This window comes from Typha angustifolia, chromosome 6 (genome assembly GCF_048772165.1).
Source record: "Typha angustifolia cultivar Huaian chromosome 6, ASM4877216v1, whole genome shotgun sequence".
In the NCBI taxonomy this organism is placed as follows: domain Eukaryota; kingdom Viridiplantae; phylum Streptophyta; class Magnoliopsida; order Poales; family Typhaceae; genus Typha; species Typha angustifolia.
In genome coordinates this window covers 7,622,807-7,640,940 of record NC_133244.1, presented here as the reverse complement: position 1 = coordinate 7,640,940, position 18,134 = coordinate 7,622,807, and the positions used below count along the sequence as shown (strand labels likewise).

Below are 18,134 nucleotides of genomic sequence, written 5' to 3'. Positions count from 1 at the left end.
TCGGTATCATATTCTTGACAACATTCCTCTCAAAACAGCTCTTGCTAACTCGCATATAAGTAAACAGACTGAAACGATAACATACGAAGAATAACAGAGGGAAGAAGAAGAAGAAGAAGACGAAGAAAGAAACACTTCAAGAAGCACGATAACATTGGCAAGATTTGAAGCAAAGATTAGAATGAGAATACCACTGAGATTTATGGAATCCTTGTTGTGAAAGCAGACCCGAGCTGGAAGAAATGGGCTCAGGGAGATGGAATTCGACCCTAATCTCCGTGCGGTTCGGAACGCGAACACAAGGTGAGTTCTTTTCGCCTTCACTGGATGTGAATAGGGATTTAAATTAAGTTCATACTTGATTCGGATCCGCTTCGACTACTGGCCAAGGAGAAAGCAGTGGGTCCGAATCGGAAGGCATATCGGTACGGGTCCGAAACGGCGGCGGGTTAGGATACGGATCCGCTAACCCGCCTCTCGCCATTAACGTGGCACGTGTATATATGTTATTTAATGGATTTAAAAAGATAATAAAGTTGTAATAATTTGTATAGCCAAAGCTTCTAAATGTTGGATATATAACTTGATTGGAACTCTACATTAGAGAGTTTATTTTTATTGGACAATACCTAACAAAAGAGAAAATATTCTATTAATTTTAAATTTATAAAATAATATGCATATATATATATATATATATGTAATACTCATATTTTGATCCTAAACTTTTGGACCCTTTTTATTTTCACTTTAAAATTAATAAACTTATTCAAGAGTATTAAGATAATTGTGCATCTATAATTAATTTTTGGTAAATTTTCCAACAACTTAATATATCTAGCTATCCTTTTAATAAATCTTTAGCAATTAACATTAGACCTCTAGTATGCATTGTATAGGATCGATCAACTCAACCCCTATATATATCCATAACCATGGTTATATAGTTAGGTTTTCTTGTCTTTTAAAAAGAAAAGAAAAGGGAGAGTAGATTCCAAATAGAAGTTGTTGTTCTTCTACAGCGATTATGCTGTTCATGCCAAGTAATTCTTTTCTTTTCTGAGAAGTGGAAGACAAGACTGAGTTACTTGTTGGGGCTTGCCCGAGGTATCTTTGACTTGAGCTTTGCATCAGTCACATCATCTGCCCGACCAAAATCCAATCCCATGCACTTGTTTTCTTTTTCTTTTTAATTTTTCCTTTTGTTTGTGTTCGGTTTGTTTCAAAGGTTTGACTATTATATATCTATCAGGAAAAGACATCTGCATGCATGTATTTTGTACTGGTTTAGCAAGTCTTCTATCTCGCTCTTTTTGTTCCATTTTGTCTACCACTTGACTGCGGCTAGCTAACTTGCTAGCTTCAAGATAAAAACACAATAAACAAAAAACCGAGAGGATAAGAGAGAGAGTAAAGATCTTACACTGGGCTTGATTTAAGAGTGAAGAAGTCTTAGCATTAACTACGTAGTACAAGTAGTAGAAGATATGTAGGAAGAGTGATGAAACTGACGAAGGACACTAAATGCATGCAGAACGTGCATATTTTAGAGAAAGGAAGTAAAGCTAATTAGTAGATGAGATCGACCAAGCTACAAGTTGGCTACTTGTTGCACTAATTTAGTTGGTGGAAGTGGAGCATGAGGAGGATTTGGATGAGCTGCACTCTTCTCGGAGGCTAGTGCTCTTGATGGGGAAGAGATCCAGGGTTCTTGGAGGTCTGCAGCATGGAGGACTAGAAGCAATGCTTAGATCCATTAGTGTCGTCCATTCTTGCTCATTTGCCATATGTACACTTGAAGCAGCAGCTGCCTCTTGTTCATGGTTCTTTCCATCTTCTAGCTTCCCCACCAGATCCATTCCTTGGTCGGTTGCTTCATTAGAGTAGCCCTAACCAAGAAGATCGAAAATGGTTATAGTACACATTAGAACACTGCATGAGATATAAAAATCTGAATTTATTTAGCCAATTAATATTAGTAAAGAATGTAACTACAAAAAGAAAGATTAAGAACTTAGGTTTATATTCTTTTCTTTTTTTTAATTTTCCTTGGCATACGACTGATTAAAGAAAATACGAAAAAAAAACCCTAAAAATCAAGAGGAAAACCTAGCATTTGTTGTAACAGTAGTAGTTTAAAGAAGACCTGAGGTGAGTTCTGTGGGTGGAGTGGAAGATGATGGACAGCGGCAGGAGAAGCACAAGCTTCCTCCGAAAGGATCGGCTGCTGGTGGCGGCTAAGCCGGCGGCGCATCTTCTGGCGGTCCCTCGCCTTGTGGTTCTGAAACCAATAGAACACATTCTTGCCTTCGATCTTCCCGTAGAAGGAGAGATGCGCCGTTATCTGCTGTATCTGTGCCGCGTTCGGCGTGCGAACGCCGCTCCGATACATCTCCTCCAGTATCATCAGCTGCTCCGGGGTAGGGCACCACCTTGTTGAGGGAGTTTGAGGCATGTCTCTTTCTCTCTCTCTCTCTCACTCTCACTGTGTCTACTACTAACTATATGCTTTGTCTCTATATTTGGTAGTATATAGTCTCACTGTTAATGCTACTTTTGTCTCTCTTCTCTTTTGGGTCCTGAGTTATATATAGAGCCAGGGACGTAGGTTAAAGTGTTCTAGGGCTATGAGGGAGACAGAGTGATGTTTAATTAAGGGAGAGAAGGGACAAGAGAGAAGGGGTGGAGAAGTGCTGTCATGCTGATGATGCACTCAGAGAGGCATTGATGAAAGGTTTCAATGCTTTGGTTCGATGGATTTCTTTCCTTTTCTTTATATCTCATGGCTTCTTCATTGTTCCTTTCTCTTTGCCCCTTAGTTGTACATCTATATATACATATATGTGAGAGAGAGAGAGAGAGAGAGAGAGAGGCCATTTAAGGCAAGGAATGACACGCAGCTAGCAATAGTTACACACTTTCTGCATGTCTGGATAGGTAGCATTCGGATTGGAGTGTTAAATTATTAGGTGATGATGACCAGTATCATTCAGTCTACTCCTTCCAATGAGCAGAAGCATTTTAGCAAGAGTTGTGTATGTGAAGAAAAAGAAGAAAAAAATCCCATCGCTTGTATAACGGCATGCATATGTATTAATCTGGTAGAAATATACACTTAGCCAGACTAAATCAATCGTTGGAATCAAACTGTATTCTAACTTCCTATCTTTTGTTGGAAAAATGGAACTTGTATATATATCTATTCTGCGTACCTGAGTATAATTAACTACTACTTAATCGTGAATAAAATACACATAAAAAAGTAAGTATGACATGTGTGTATGAGCACGCAAATGTATGTTAGATAACTTTTGTCTTTCTAGGGAGCATATGAATATTAAAAAGAAATTCTTTTTTTCTGACGTTGTTATTGGTAGTACAAGACGAAGACAAAATTTTATAGAGTTTTTGACCAAAACTATGTCACCCCGGAAACTTATTTATCAAAATTGTTTATCTCTCATATTTGAAAAATAAAATAAAATCTTAAGCACGATTCTCAACTTCTTCTTGTTTAAAATAAATGAGCTGTGGAATAATAGTCAAAGAAGTAATGATAAACATTAAAAATTTTACATAAATTTTTTTTAATAAATAAAAAATTATGGATCCAAACTAGGATAAAATCAATCACTAATGAACTGTTGCAGTTTTCAAGACTAACTTACAGATATTATATTGATCTCCACGACTCTATCTGATACAATTTTGATCGTTTCATCTCATAATTCACCGCTTCTCGTAAATGAATTCCAATCTTAGGAATGCTTAATATTGATCTTCAGTCTTGGTGACCCTTAAGACATATATTTTCATATAATAAAGATGATCAAAGCCTACGTTGGTGTAAATCAGTGTTTCTTCAGTAATGTCTCTTCGTGGTAATAACTAATAGCCCCTAGAGTTAGGTCGTACTAACTCATATATATCTTTTCAAGATAAGTCCGAATATTAATCAAATTAGGTTTCACAGATTTCCAAAATTTACAAAAATTTGCGGTCTAGTTCAAACGTAAGATTGCCACCGTTCGAATAGCCTAACTTGACTCTATGTATTATCAAACGGTTTCAAACGATTGTCAAAGAGAATTCGAATGATCAAATATACTCTTCTGTATCTCCGAAGGGCTGTCATGGTGCGTTTGAACAAACAAAAGTATGCATCTATATCTTTAAAAAACTTACATTCTTGAAAATTCAAAATAATTCAACTCAAATCTTAACAACACTTGTATATAGGCTCATTTACCTAGATAAAAACACTCGTAATATTGTCTATTTATTTATCAACACTAAAAACATATCAATATTTATTATCTAAACGGATTTATTTTAGACACCCAGCAAAAAATATTAAACTCTTCGTCATTTAATATACGATATAACAATGCTGATATCATCAATACTTTACATGAGAAATACATGCAAATTTGAGAACATGTGAAAATTAAATAGTGGAAAGGAAATATTTAATTTATATTTATCTTATCAAAATCTAAATGTAATATTCTCTCTAGTCCACCATATTGCAATATGACAGATCTTTCTAGTTTATCTCTTTGTATAAGAGAAACTTCTAAAATTTAAGAATGTGAGCTTATATATCATGCTGTGATGTATCAAGCACGTAGTAAGAGCTGGCTCATTTAAAACTTCTGTACGTACGTACGTAGATGAAGACATCTCTATCCATCGATCGATCGATCGATCCGTCCGCGCTATTGAGCAGTACGAGTGGCAGACAGCAACAGACTTGCTCTCTTTTAGGCTAATTTTGATCTCAACGTTTGCATTGGGTTCCTCTCTCACTTGTTTGCTTGTTCTCAAATAACCTTCTTAATTAAACACACACACACACACACACACACATATATATATATATATATATCTCCAATAGTATAATATGGCAGACAGCAACAGACCACCTTTTACGTAAGTTATAACAAGTTAGAGATGTGGGACAGAGAGAGATGTAATAAATCAAATAATACAATGCAATGAATTTGTTACAGGGAAAGGGATAATAAGATAATAAATTATCGCAACAAAGCCCTCACTTGGCAAATTGAATGAGGAGAGATAGTTATCGATTATTTCAGTTGCCTTCTCCTCGGATTTCGTGTCTGTCTGTCTATCTATCTATCTGTCTATGTATCTATTTATCTATCCTTGGTCCCAATCGGCTTAAACTGTTTCGAGAGCAAAAGCCTGCTTCCATATTAAAACTATCTTCATGAATACAACTAGTTTTAATTGATTCAAAGCCTGTTCTATGTTGACCACCAAAAAGCAAAGGTTTGATGTATAGGATCGATCCACTCTCATTAAATTAATCTTTTTGTACCTTGTATGATCTTCTATAACTCAAAAAATGAAATGGTTTCCCTCTTATATATACCCTTCTAAAATCTCTTATTCACATGTATATCTCTTCTCTCTCTCTCTCTATAAATATATATGAGTTCACTTCAAACATAACAAAAAGGTCAAGATATTATGCCGCTAAAAGCTTTCACAATTGTAAATATGGTTAATTTTCTTAGATTTAAGTTGTGCTTTAATCATAATCATGATAATTATGTAATAATTATGTAATAATCCCTTTTGGTGAGTGTGGGAAAATTTCCCAAACCTTTTCTCCGGGCCAGAAATAGAAAACTTTCTCCCAGTCCGGTTGCAGTATGGAAATCCACAACCTTTTCATAAAAGTGAGCATGGCCAGCCTACGTGGAGAAGAAGAATGGCTACCAGACGTCCACGTGCACATTCTATATCTCTCAGGCTGTAGGATACTCCTACTAATCTCGCTAAATCCTCCTTAATTAATCTTATAATTAGACTTGGAATATTATCCGGTGGAGGTCCTAAAAACGGTCTTCGTGCCTTTTTTTTACCCCCTGTGCGTAACCTTAAGTCGTCTTGGATTCTTTTCTCTGGCTTTTCTAGTTGTAGTTTAAAAGTTAAAAAGGAGTATAGGAAAATAAATTTGGTCCCAGAAATTTTAATTAGTTCTTCCTCTATCAAAGGAGTATCCTTTTTTTTCTTAAAAAGTTCCCCTCTGCCTATAAAGAGAGGTTGCATGCAATCAAGCTTCAAGGGTTGGTCTGGAGATATTGATAGTGTTGTCCTTGCAGCATGTAAATTTGGATACAGTTGGTTGGTGTGCTTTGAATTGAAGGCTTGAGTTATAAATGTTTCACTATGTCCTGTGTGTGCATGTGTGTATTCCAGTGAACAATGTTGTGCAGTCTTTTATGATCCCTTCTCTTTTGCACCAGTCATTGACCTTAATTTCCAGTTTTTAACAGTTTCTGTGCAGTTGCCTCCATTCTCCACTCCTCTCTCTCTCTCTCTCTTTTATTTTAAATTCAACAAGAATGAGAATTGATAAATATTTCTTTCAGAGTACAGGTGCACTCAATGTTCACAATTTGATTTCCTTTTTCTTTTTCCTTTTTCAAAATGACAGAAGCACCTCATCTGATGCTTGTTGATGGATTCATATACATATTATGTTGCCATAATCACTTGGGCCTGATCATCTAAAGAGAGAGAGAGAGAGAGAGAGGGAAAAAAAACCTTATAGGCATTAATTTATGCACCAAATTTTATATCCCAAGCATTAAAACCCAAACAGTGACAAAAGGCTAAAGGAAGAACCCCCCAAAAGCTTAGGTGGTTGGGAGGGAGGTCCAATAAATAGACCAAAAGGTTTCGAGTCCAGGGCGTAGGATAATGGAATCCACTGTGCTACGTTGACCAGAAACAAAAAGGAGTCATCTTTTCTTCTCCCTCCCTCGTCCCCGTTGGGCCCCACGGAATTCCCTCCCCTCTCGTCCTTTTCTCTTGGGAGTTGGGAACCGCATGATCTCCTTCCGATTCTACCATTTATTCCCACACCCATCTCCCAAAAGCTATATCGTCGTCGTCGTCGTCGTCTTCTTCTTCTTCTTCTTATTCATTCCTTTCTGGCTACCCAGTGGGGACATCAAAGTGTGTAATAGGGAAAGCCTACTCTTTCCTTGCTCCTCTCTCGAGTCCAAAGAGGGAAAATATTTGTTTATGAGACGGAAGAAGGCAAAACGAAGTTGCAGACAAACTCTGTTCTGCAATAGTTGTCTACTGTTTGATTTGCAAATGCGTGGGATAGAGAGTATTAAGGGCTTCGCTCTGTTCCAACTTTTCAAACAGGGAATTTTGCAAGATGGCACTCAAAATAAGTCAATATGCACCCTGTTGCTTATTTGTTAATGAGCCTTTTTCAATATTTTTATATATTCACCCTCCTTAATTATTAAAATATTTCACTATCTTTTCTCTAAAATAAAAGTAAAAAATAGTCCCTAAAGAATATAAAATTAGTTATATGGTACTCAAGATGTGAAGGCTTTTCTTTTTTTTCTTTTAGAGGGTGATAATTTAGTATTAAAGCAAATGTGTTGATTTCCAGTGTCACAAAACCTATCTATCATCTGAAAACGAAAATAACTTCAGTGCATAAACAAAATATCATAGCAAAGTCTGTGTTCAAATTCCGATAGATCTATCTGTCATTTAGAATATAAAGCTTAGCGCAACAATGTACAAAAGCCGTGGGGGGGGGGTGTTTGAAATGCTAAATCGCCAGGGTCTCTTGTGCAAACTAGTTCCCCTTATTAAACATAGGAGTCTTTAATCCGATGAGGAAATAAAGGCCACCTGCGGCCCTGCCTGGCTGATGTCTCCGAATTCTTTCTTCTGAGTTCTTGACCCACTTGAGGATTTATAAACCTCAGAGTCAGTCAGTCTAGTCATTTCAAACTTCAGATCTTACTATCTACTGCGCCTTCTTTTTCTTCTTCTTTTTGCCAATTTCTGGGGTGGGGGTGTTGATTTTCAATTTCAAAAGTTCTAAATAGTTGTATTAAATTTTTTTTTTAATTAGTATATAATAAATTTATGAAATAATAAGTTATTAAAAAAAAAAAACCTTGCAAAAAATAGATCCAAATGCAATTTTCTTTCTTTCTCTTTTTTGGACATGTTTATAAGCCCATTAAAGCGTAATATAGTGGCTGTAAAAAAACTTAGGCCCAAAGAAGGTGGGCTTCTGTTGGGCTTCATTTATGGGCTTGGAAGATGTAATTAATTGTTTATGGCATTAATTTAATAATTCATGCATTGCATAGCTCATTCTGCTTTATAACAATAATTATTTTAGTTTGCGGACTCCACCTTCTTGTTTTAGTAAAACACTAATAAACACCTTATCTTATAAACTCCTCTGATCCCCTCATCTACTGTATAAAGAATTCGTCGAATCAAGTCAAGGCTTCTTGGCCCAGTTGACTCAGACTCACTAGAATTTTTCATAGAAAAACTCACATTAGCTTATTACTCTGTTCAGGGTTGAGGTACTTGAAGTTTCTTCTTCATTATATTGATTGATAGAGCTGAGTGATTTGAAAATATTCGTCGAGTTCTTGTGTTTAAAACAGAATTGTTGTCATTACACTGTAGCTTACTTAGGATATATATATATATATGCATACCATCTTCCTCCTCAGCCTACTTTGCCACCCCTGCAACTTGGTGTAAGATCTACCAAAAGGGCAAGAAAAAGATGGACAACTTGTGGCATTTCCGATGCTTCATCGCCTGCGCCGGCACGTCGAAAACCTAATGATGAGAACTACAACTTGAACCATCTACAGTGTATATAGTTGGGCACAGCCATGAAAGATGGCCTCTGTTACAGGCCGACAAGAGCATGCAGACTTTGCCTAAAGACTAAAGTGAGATTCCAAAGAGTAAGTAATGAGATATTTCTCTAGGGTTTGCTATTCCCCTTCTATAGCCTTCTAAAGCAAGTGTACTTAGTTCTTGTGATTGGCCTACATGTGGAATGGGTGAATAAGATCTAATGTAGCAGTTGTCCTTGGCGAAGAGAAAGTTTAGAGTATAGTTTAGTAGTGCAACAGGCATCAGTCCCTTTCTATATTTTAACTGGAAAGGAGATATATAGCTAACCTTCATACATATTATTAACCAGATGCTAGCCTTTCTGTCCAATTTGGCACTACTATAAATTAGTCTAGCATTTCTTATGATTTGTTCTAAGTCTCACTATAAATTTACATCCAGTGTTTTTCTCTAAGCCAGCAAGAGTACTTTGGTAATTTTAGAAATATGATTACCTTTTTCTTGGGGACCGTAATATTAGGGTGTTATGATGGTAATTAGAGTATTAATTAGATATTTTTCTTGTAAAAGACTGGACTACTTTTAGAAGAAATGATAAGATGTCTATTTTTAATGCATCTTCCTTTTTAATTAAGCTCAATCACTCTATTGCATCCTGGTGTTACAAGTTGTAACTGTTCATCTAAGTGATAAATAATTTTTAAGTAGATTTTATATATGCATCAAAGCTATATTCGAATATAATCATGCAAAGCTAAATTCCTAATACTAGGGAGTGAGTTATCATGAAGGAACCAGAATAATTAACTAAATAAATTATCTTAGCCTATAGAGTGGTGAAGTGATCATTATACTTTGTCCAAGCATAGCTAGCAAAAATATTCCAAAAGCCTCATTATATGGCAATCCCCTGACCCTTTTTCCTCTCTCCTTTGACCAAGGAATCTTGTCGACTTATATTACTTGAGTATATAATCACCATTGTGAGTCTTTTTATAGGGTCAATTTATAGTCTACTCCTATAGTCCTATGGTTTAGCCTAATTTTAACTTATATCAATGTATTTAAATTTAATAGTTAGTCAACAGTTAAAGAGTGTGTTAAAAAAACTTAATTACCGCTATAATAGTATAGTCTGATTTGATAATAATAGGGATGGAGAGTTAGATGCTTAAGTTTATACTATGGAAGTGTAAGTTAAAATCGGACTAAAGTTATCCTTTTTGATATATAAAAGGGAATGAAAATTATTAGTTTACTATATCTGCACCCACCAAGCAATTGAGCAACTCAATTCAAACACACCTTCTTCCATCGACATAGGAAATTTTGTTTTTCAAAGACACCCACTTCAAAAAGATTATAAAGAAGAGCTTGGATTGGGTACTAAAATAGAATAGTAACAGCCACTTAAGCATTCATTATATGGAAGCAACCAGGAAGAAGGCAATTCCAATCCTCTCTCGGCTGCTACTGCTACTAGTTTGAGCACTACTCTCTCTCTCTCTCTCTAACTTTGGGAGAAGACATCAGCAAAGTTGGCCCAGATATCTTCAGAGTAGTACAACTCTTCTTCCTCGTCTGTCACCAGTGGAGCCTCCATTGGCCTCCACCATTCTTCACTGTCTTCAAGAATACCGTTATAACTACGACATTCATAATTGTGGCTATTCTCCACGACCTCTGCTTCTCCATTCCTCGCGAATCTTCCCCTCACTCTCGGGCGGCTGTCCGCCAATGTCTTCCTGCATGCATACTACGAAGGAGAACATCAGTAATTTATCTAATTATAAACGTCTAATGTAAACTATAATTCGAGCTTATACCCATTAAAAAGAATAATATATATTATCGATACGTACGTTTAGAACTCAATAACTTAGTTTTATTCTCTTACTTTTTAATATGATGATACGGTGAGCAGTCCATTCTATTCTCTGTGCACGTGCAGTATTAGAGGTTGCATAAGTTCCTGGGTTTAAGTAACAATTTAGATACGTACACTGATTTTCTTCTGGAAGTTCCTTTGGCGGCGCTTGCAGCGATACCTCTCGATCCTCTCCTTCCTCTCCTCCGCGCTGTAACGCCCTACCCTTCCGGCGACTGCTCCTCTTTCCTGGATACAACTCTCGCCGGAAGCCACCAACCCGTTGATCCCCTGTTTCCAGATTAGAGCAAATGGAGCCAAAGGTTCGCACTTCTCAGCGATACACGGATCAAAATGGGATTTTGGGACACGGGCAAGTCAAAAGGAGGTAGCTTTTAGTACCTGGAGGTCGCCGGTGCTCGAGACACGCCTCATGGGAGGAGCGGAGTTGGGTCCGGTGTACTCGCAAGAGGAGGAGGAGTTGGGAAAGTGGAGTGAGGATGGAAGGGAGGAGGAGAAGCAGAGAGAGCGGAACGAGGCGTAGCCATTACTAGGGCTATCGGCCACTGTTAGTGGAATGGCGGAGTAGTTTAACGGGAGGTCAAACAGAGGCTCTTCGTATGAGGAGGAAGAGGAGGAGTGGTGGAACATTGTAAAGCTTTTGGAGTGGTGAGGGGGAGCGGAGGGTGGAGGGGGGGGGATTTTATGGCAATTTTTGGGGGGCGAAAAGGTATGGGACAGAGGGGCAAAAGAGCTAACAGATTGACACGTGTGCAGCGAGAGGGGTGGGGCCAGATCTGGGCTGGGTCTTTTGTCAACCAAGCGGGCCCCATATTTAGATTCTGTCAGCTGTCAAGGAGGATCCGAATCTATAGTTGAGATCCACCTGGGTTGAGATTACTTATCAGAGTTAAAAATGAAAAATAAAAATAAAAATTACGTATAAGACTTAGCTTTTTCTTCCTTGCAGATCAGATCTGAAAAGATCGGTGCATAAAATGATTATAAAAATTTAGGTGGCAGTGGCCTCACGAGATAGAGTTCTAATGGCTTTAGTTTTACGTTAATCAAATTTCTGGATAAAAATATATAATTAAAATAGTAGAGCAAGTTTAGAACGGAGCGGAATAGTAAATATCCAATATTGCGGTGATTGTTGGAGGGTGACGGACGGCAGTAGGATAGGCTGTCTACTGGAGGTGATGGTGGCTATAGGTTGGAAGTATAATTAAGGTTTCTAACTTAGATTTACCTATAGAAAGATAACGATGATCTAATAGCTATAATAAAAAATAAGGATGATAAGTAATGCAAGGCGAATAAACTTAACTCAATCTTTGTTCCATTCAATTCCATCATTTAAATATTTTTTTCAAAACTACGCATAGCTGAATTAGTTAACTAATAAATTCTAATCCATTAAGACTTTAATTAAAGTAAATAAGCAGATAAGATAACTACACTCAATCTATTGAACATAATCTCTTCTTAATGTGATCCAATCTAACTCAGTTTGCTTCATTCTTTAAAATAATTTTTGCATATAACACTTTATGTATAAATGGTACTGTGCAAGTAAATTAGTTGCATTTGGTTAGTTTAGCTTTTTTTTAGAGTAGTATAAACATGGTAGGTTTCTTATTTAACCATTAAGTAAGGTATGATTAGCAAATAGTAATAATATGTCTGAGTGTTGCTAGAAAAAAAAGGACCACCTCAAACATGGGAGCTAGGGGGGGGGGGGGGGGGCCAGGAGAAGGTGCTGGGTATTTGGTCGGATAATGGTATATTTGAGCTATCACTACTAAATTTTTTAAGCCATATCTCAAAAAAACATTCGAGCACCTAAATAGGGATGTGTACATTCTCAACTTCCATTTGACTGCACAGGATAAAGAGGCTCGAACCACTTGCCTCATGAAGTAAAAGAGAGGAATCTATGAAGCAAATTTAGAACAGGAGTGTTGAGGTGGCAAAACTTAGGGACTGACAAGCATAAATGCCTAATCATTAATGCAAGAATGATTATGGTCAAACTTCCTAAAGTTGAATGAGAATAAATTTGAGCAGCTAGAGATATCTAGCAATCAACACTTGTCTTGTTGTTGTTGTTTTTTTTTTTTTTTAATACTTGAAATACCCTTAAAAAGGCCTTTTATATATTTCCCTTCTTTTTCCCATGACTGATCGACAAGCGTTCCAGCAAACGATAGGTCTGAAGTCTTAACCATTGTCAGCATGATCTCATGTATAAGTCTGATTACCCGAAGTATTTTGTGCAAAGTAAACAGAAGTTAGAATGCTAGATTCCAAGGAAATCTGTTTGGCATACAACTGAAGACATTAGACAATGGCCCAGAATCTAACTAGCCTCATCTATGAACTCCAGTTGTTTTTAGATCACTGTATTGTTTCTGCAGTGCTGGATTCATGCACGAAAATATCGATGGCTTCTTAGGCTTTGTGCCGAACAAGAAAGTCCGCAGCGGTACGCGGGTCTTGGTTGATAAATACCTGAAGTGGTGGTGCTGACCCCTAGAACCAGACAATTCGAACTTCTCGTGGAGCTTCAGAGCCTTTCCAACCTCCATTTGCAGGCCTCTCACGTGATCCAATCCTGCTTCCAGCTCTTTTGCAACTTTGTTGTTCTCTTGTTGCATGTTGAGAACCTCTCCCTGGAATTTGGCAGCCTGATACGGAGTGAACTGCACCTCACTTTCACTCATCTTTGACACATTTGATATCTCCTCTTGTATACTGCACATTGATGAGAACCTTCTCTCCAATTCTTGTTTCAGAATCACATTCTTTTCAAGCCAAACTTGGAGCTCAGTGTTCAATTCTTTAAGCTTCTTCTCAACTGAAGTTGATTCCTCTTTTCCTGTATGCTCTCCACTGGCCACAGAAGAGACACTGCCCTCCTGCGTTTTGGAATCCTTCAGCTTCTCCATTTGAGCTTCTAGATCCTTAAATGTTGTTTGAAAATTCTGAATTTGGTGGTATGATGTGCTGAACCTCAACCAGAAGTCCAAGTTTTCGTCCAGTACTGTGTCAATGTCTACTCTGAATTTTTCCTCTATGAGTGAGGTGGCATGCAGTTCTTTGACTTGGCTTAGCTTGATCTCTTCTTCTGCCTGTACGAGCTCTTCAGATTTTGAGTTTTGAGGTACATTTAGATTAACACTGGCCTGCAAAGAACTAAGGATCTTCCTTAGAGATTTAATCTCCTTGTCTTTCATGGCATTGACACTTTTCAGTTCCCTCACCTGTGTCATTGTCTCAGAGTGATATTCTTGGTTCTTCTTCTCAATTTCTGAAAGCATTCTCTTTGTATCCTTGTAATTTCGCAATATGGATGTGTACTCTGCTAATAAGATCTTTTCTCTGCCTTCCAATCCATTTAGCAATAACTGCCGCCACCGTGCATTATAATCAATCTCTTCGAGCTCTGTTTGTGCCTCACTACTGGTATTGTTGCATATCTCAGATGATTCCATCTCCTCAACGTTGCGTTCTTGTCTTGATTCCTCTTGAAGCAGTTCTGAAAGAGTTCCGACCTTAGGAACTGTCTGATTCTTCTGAGCCTCTGCTTTGATAATGTTGTCTATTGGATCTTGGGATGAATCTTCTTGGTCTGGGTGCGTTGGGGACTGCAATTTCTCCGAGAGATCATTAAGGCTATAGCATGCTTCAGCTAAATGTGCTTGAAGTGTGCCTTTGTCATCTTGCACACACTTATCAAGATGCAGAATTCTTTGCAACTCCTCTTCTGCTTGAGTTAATCTTTTAGTTAACACAGCGGAGTCACCAATCAAAGCAATCTTGTCTTCCTCCAAGTTGCGCAGGGACTTTTGGACCTCATCTGTTTCAGACCTCAGTCTCTTTATCTGTGCACTCTGTGAAGAAACTGTGAGCTCTAAGTTGATGACCTTATCTACTAGCTCATCAATCTTCTCTGCTAATTCTACCACTGTTGTCTCAGAGCTCAATTCAAAGTGCTCCTTGACCTTTTGACATATAGATTGTAGTTCCAATCTATCTTCTTTCAGACCAAAATCATTCCCCTTCGCACTTGCCGCGTTAGAACTTGACTCTACATCTTGATCAGAACTCTCATTTTCCATGTGAGATCTATCAGACTCGCCCTTGAGAACCTTTAGCTTCTGCTTAGCATCCTTGATTCTTTCTGACTCTATTCTTGCCTCTTCTGATGATTTCTTTTGTTGCTCCTGCAAGTTGACCAAAGTATCCTCGCAAGATTTGATCGCTCTTGCAGCCATCAGAGCTCGAGCTTCATCGTCTTCGATGACCGTGCTGTCACTGAAGGCATCTTGCAGTAGACAAATGTCTTCTTGCTTCTCAGATACCTGCCTCTCAATGTCCCAGTATTTAGCTAAGCCGCTTTCGTAAGAGCTCTTTACGAATTCCTTCTCAGTTTGCAGCACTAAAATTTCCTTCTGCAGCCTGTCAATCTCTTCCTGTGCCTTCTCCTTGCTGATGTGAGAGCTGATCTTTCTGTGTGCTTTCCTCAAAGGAAGGCTTGTTTCGCTGCTCTCATTTTTCAAGCTCAACTGTGAGAATTCTGCGGTATGAAACTTTCCGGGAGTAATTGAAGTTATTGCTTTTGGAGAGCCATCTTCTTCCTCATCTTGCATTGCGAACTGAACTTGGTCAGGGAATGCAGTTGCTATGGTGTGGTTGGCTTTGTGTAGCTCTCCTGATATCCTGTCATACCTATCGGCCAATGCTCTGTAAGATCTGTATGCCTCTTCGACAAAGTTTATCAATTCCGGTCTCCGCCTGAAGTACAATTCCGCCTTCTTAGCAAAGCTGTCAGCATCCTCTTCTATGAGCTTGATCATGGATTTCACCTTCTCCTCCATCTCTGCCAACAATTTTTTTTTTCATATTTTAAATACTAGCTTATATCCATTATCAAAAGTAGGTAACAAACATGACCTAATGCACTCAATAATATATTTATGCATCATACTAATGAAGATATAGGAACTTGACAAGCAACATTAGGTAAAGAACCTTCATGAAGCATTGATCAAGTAACCTAAAGAGTTCTATATATTGACAGGAGTAACAGCTATCAAAGAAGTTATAAAAGTTCTACTAAGGAACAAGATTTTCCTTCACATTCACATTGGATATCTAAGAAACAGCCATCTTTAGAAGAATCATAATGCTGTTGCATCTTATTCATTCCATTCCATGTTGAACAAATCAAACAATATAAACTATTAACCTTCGAGGTTGTTATCCAGCCATTTCGACTGCTTGGTCCTGATGTGGCTAGCCCACCACCATGAGTAAGCATTGCTTGCAGCTCTCTGCAGCATCTTTGTCGTCGTCGTCGTCCTCCTCCTTTCCCCCCCTCTCGTTTCACTGCGTCTCTCTCTCTCTCTCTCTCTTCCTCTTCCTCTCCAACTTCTAACCCTTTAGCCCCATTACAGAGGAATAAGGGGAGTTGGAAGAGGAAGAAGAGGAGGAAGAGGAGATTACCATGAGAGGATTTGGTAATTTTAGGTGTAGGGATTATAAGGCAATTGGTGTGAGAGGACGGGGATTTTCCCGCAAGACGAGGATTAACGTGTGGGAGGAGCGCGCGAATAGGAGTGGCCGGAAACGGCTATGGGTATTGCAACTCTGTCTCTGTTTCACTTGAGATGGATCAAATTGGCCATCAGTTGTAGCTCAATCAACCATCAATTTGATTGAACCCAAATGGGATAAGGTCGTGGGCTTGATCTTGTAGACTATTTACATTGGTATAATCAAATTTGATCCACATTTTTTTTTTTTTGGTGTGTTTGTGGATATGGATCCTCATAAATGAGAGCGAGATTACATAGGGTGGGTTGATCTTGAGCAACAATTAGGAAGTTTCTGGATATATGATAATATATTGATCAGGCATGTCTTACAATTTTAATATCCACGGGTGAGAATACAAAGAGTTCTAGAATTTGAGCGAGTGCAAATCAAATAAAATTATAGGATACGTATAATTGATGTGTTTGCATGTATTTAATGGTACACTAAGATTGACTCACATGAGACTATTTTGACTCAATCCCAACCCTATGAGTTTGTTCTAATGCCATACATAAGTATGAAAATGTTTGGAATGCATTTGAGGGCTGTTCAAACATCTTTTATGCCAACCCTGAAATTGCCACATGTCGTTTGTGTACTAAATGTTCAATCTTGCCATCCTTTTATTGTGCTCATACAACAAGAAAACAATAATAATAATAATAATCCAACTATATTAAAGTGAATTTTGTATATGAATTACAACAGCGTATATCTTTTATTTAGAGACGATCATTGAGTCCAATTCGATCAGGTCCCATCCAAACTTACCTGGGTTTCAGTATAGCCTAATTCGAACACAAAATAGTAATGAGCAATATAAACTAAACTTTTGCCCTTCCAGCCCGGCTTGAAAGCTCAATTCGCTATGTCCTTTTATAGTTTGATCCATTACACATGTTTCTTCCTATAATTTTTTAATCTTAAATATTTAATAAATTTAATATCAATATATAAATATGTTTATATGAAAGATAACTAAAATATTTTTATAGAGGCTCATTATGCTCGGCCTAATCCTAATGATAAGAGGCTATAATGTTCTAGTTGTCTTAAATCCGATCAATCTGAGTAATCAATGTGTCAAATCATGAACAATTATTTAAGTTCAATTAACTTGAAAAGTCCTAGCTCAAACATAGCCTGACCCATAATGATCATTTCAAACCCTAGGCGGGAGTCTTGTGCATCACTCGTCATTTTTATCTATTTCCTTTAGAAGTTCCTCCCAGAATTGTTTAAAACAGATGCTATTTAGAAGCATTAAGAATGACAATTTCCAATACTAGACGTTGAAGGTTTTCTCAAAGCATTTTGCATATGATTCTTGTGCTCATGCATATCCGGAAGCAGATTTATTTATTTATTCTTGATGCTGCTCTGGCATCACAGTAAGGAAACCGTATCTAATTGGAGAGGATAAGGTTGGTGCATCAGCATTATCCCAAGTGGTTGGGCTTAATTTTTTTTAAAGGCAAACACCAACGACTCTTCCCCTTAATTTAATTGAAGCAAGTTCTCTGCACTCTCAGCCGCAGGAATTTGTTACATCCAATGACCTAGCCAATGAAGAGCTGCCAACTTCCTGCTATAGTAGTTTCCAACCAATCTGGAAGCAGAAAATCCGATCCATTAAGGACTATCGAATCTATCTCGTGGACCCGGAAAATCGTTATCCTAGGTTAGACGGGCATTTGCATGCACCATCGAGTAGGAGTGGAAACAAGTCGGATTAACTCCGACTCGACCAGCTATCCGACCTGATCCGACCTGATTCGGATCGGATTCGGATAAAAAATTTCTATCCGATTCGGATACGAATAGAATTTAAAAAAAAAATCGGATACGGATTCGGATACGGGTCAGATATATTTTTCGGATTCGATACAGATATCCGTTTATCCGCATATTTTTTTAAATAATTTACAGTTTTTAGTTTGCTTATTTAAATAGTAAATATTAATATTATTACTAATAATAC

General features: G+C 37.7%; 3 protein-coding genes across 3 annotated transcripts; all 3 read right to left on the bottom strand.

The window, feature by feature from the left end:
• Window positions 1–1,619: 1,619 nt before the first annotated feature.
• Window positions 1,620–2,455, bottom strand: LOC140761287 (WUSCHEL-related homeobox 3A). Its single transcript, XM_073098558.1, has 2 exons — window positions 2,147–2,455; window positions 1,620–1,889 (listed from the first exon to the last, which is right to left on the bottom strand). Exons 1-2 carry the CDS (start codon window positions 2,453–2,455, stop codon window positions 1,620–1,622), a joined length of 579 nt encoding a protein of 192 aa, XP_072954659.1.
• A 4,459-nt stretch (window positions 2,456–6,914) lies between these two features.
• On the bottom strand, window positions 6,915–15,953 carry LOC140761286 (protein NETWORKED 2A-like). Its single transcript, XM_073098557.1, has 4 exons — window positions 15,804–15,953; window positions 14,056–15,434; window positions 12,934–13,959; window positions 6,915–7,106 (listed from the first exon to the last, which is right to left on the bottom strand). Exons 1-4 carry the CDS (start codon window positions 15,895–15,897, stop codon window positions 6,915–6,917), a joined length of 2,691 nt encoding a protein of 896 aa, XP_072954658.1. The 5' UTR covers window positions 15,898–15,953.
• LOC140761534 (uncharacterized) lies at window positions 10,062–11,202 on the bottom strand. Its single transcript, XM_073098898.1, has 3 exons — window positions 10,952–11,202; window positions 10,685–10,840; window positions 10,062–10,438 (listed from the first exon to the last, which is right to left on the bottom strand). Exons 1-3 carry the CDS (start codon window positions 11,198–11,200, stop codon window positions 10,193–10,195), a joined length of 651 nt encoding a protein of 216 aa, XP_072954999.1. The 5' UTR covers window positions 11,201–11,202; the 3' UTR covers window positions 10,062–10,192.
• Window positions 15,954–18,134: the final 2,181 nt, after the last annotated feature.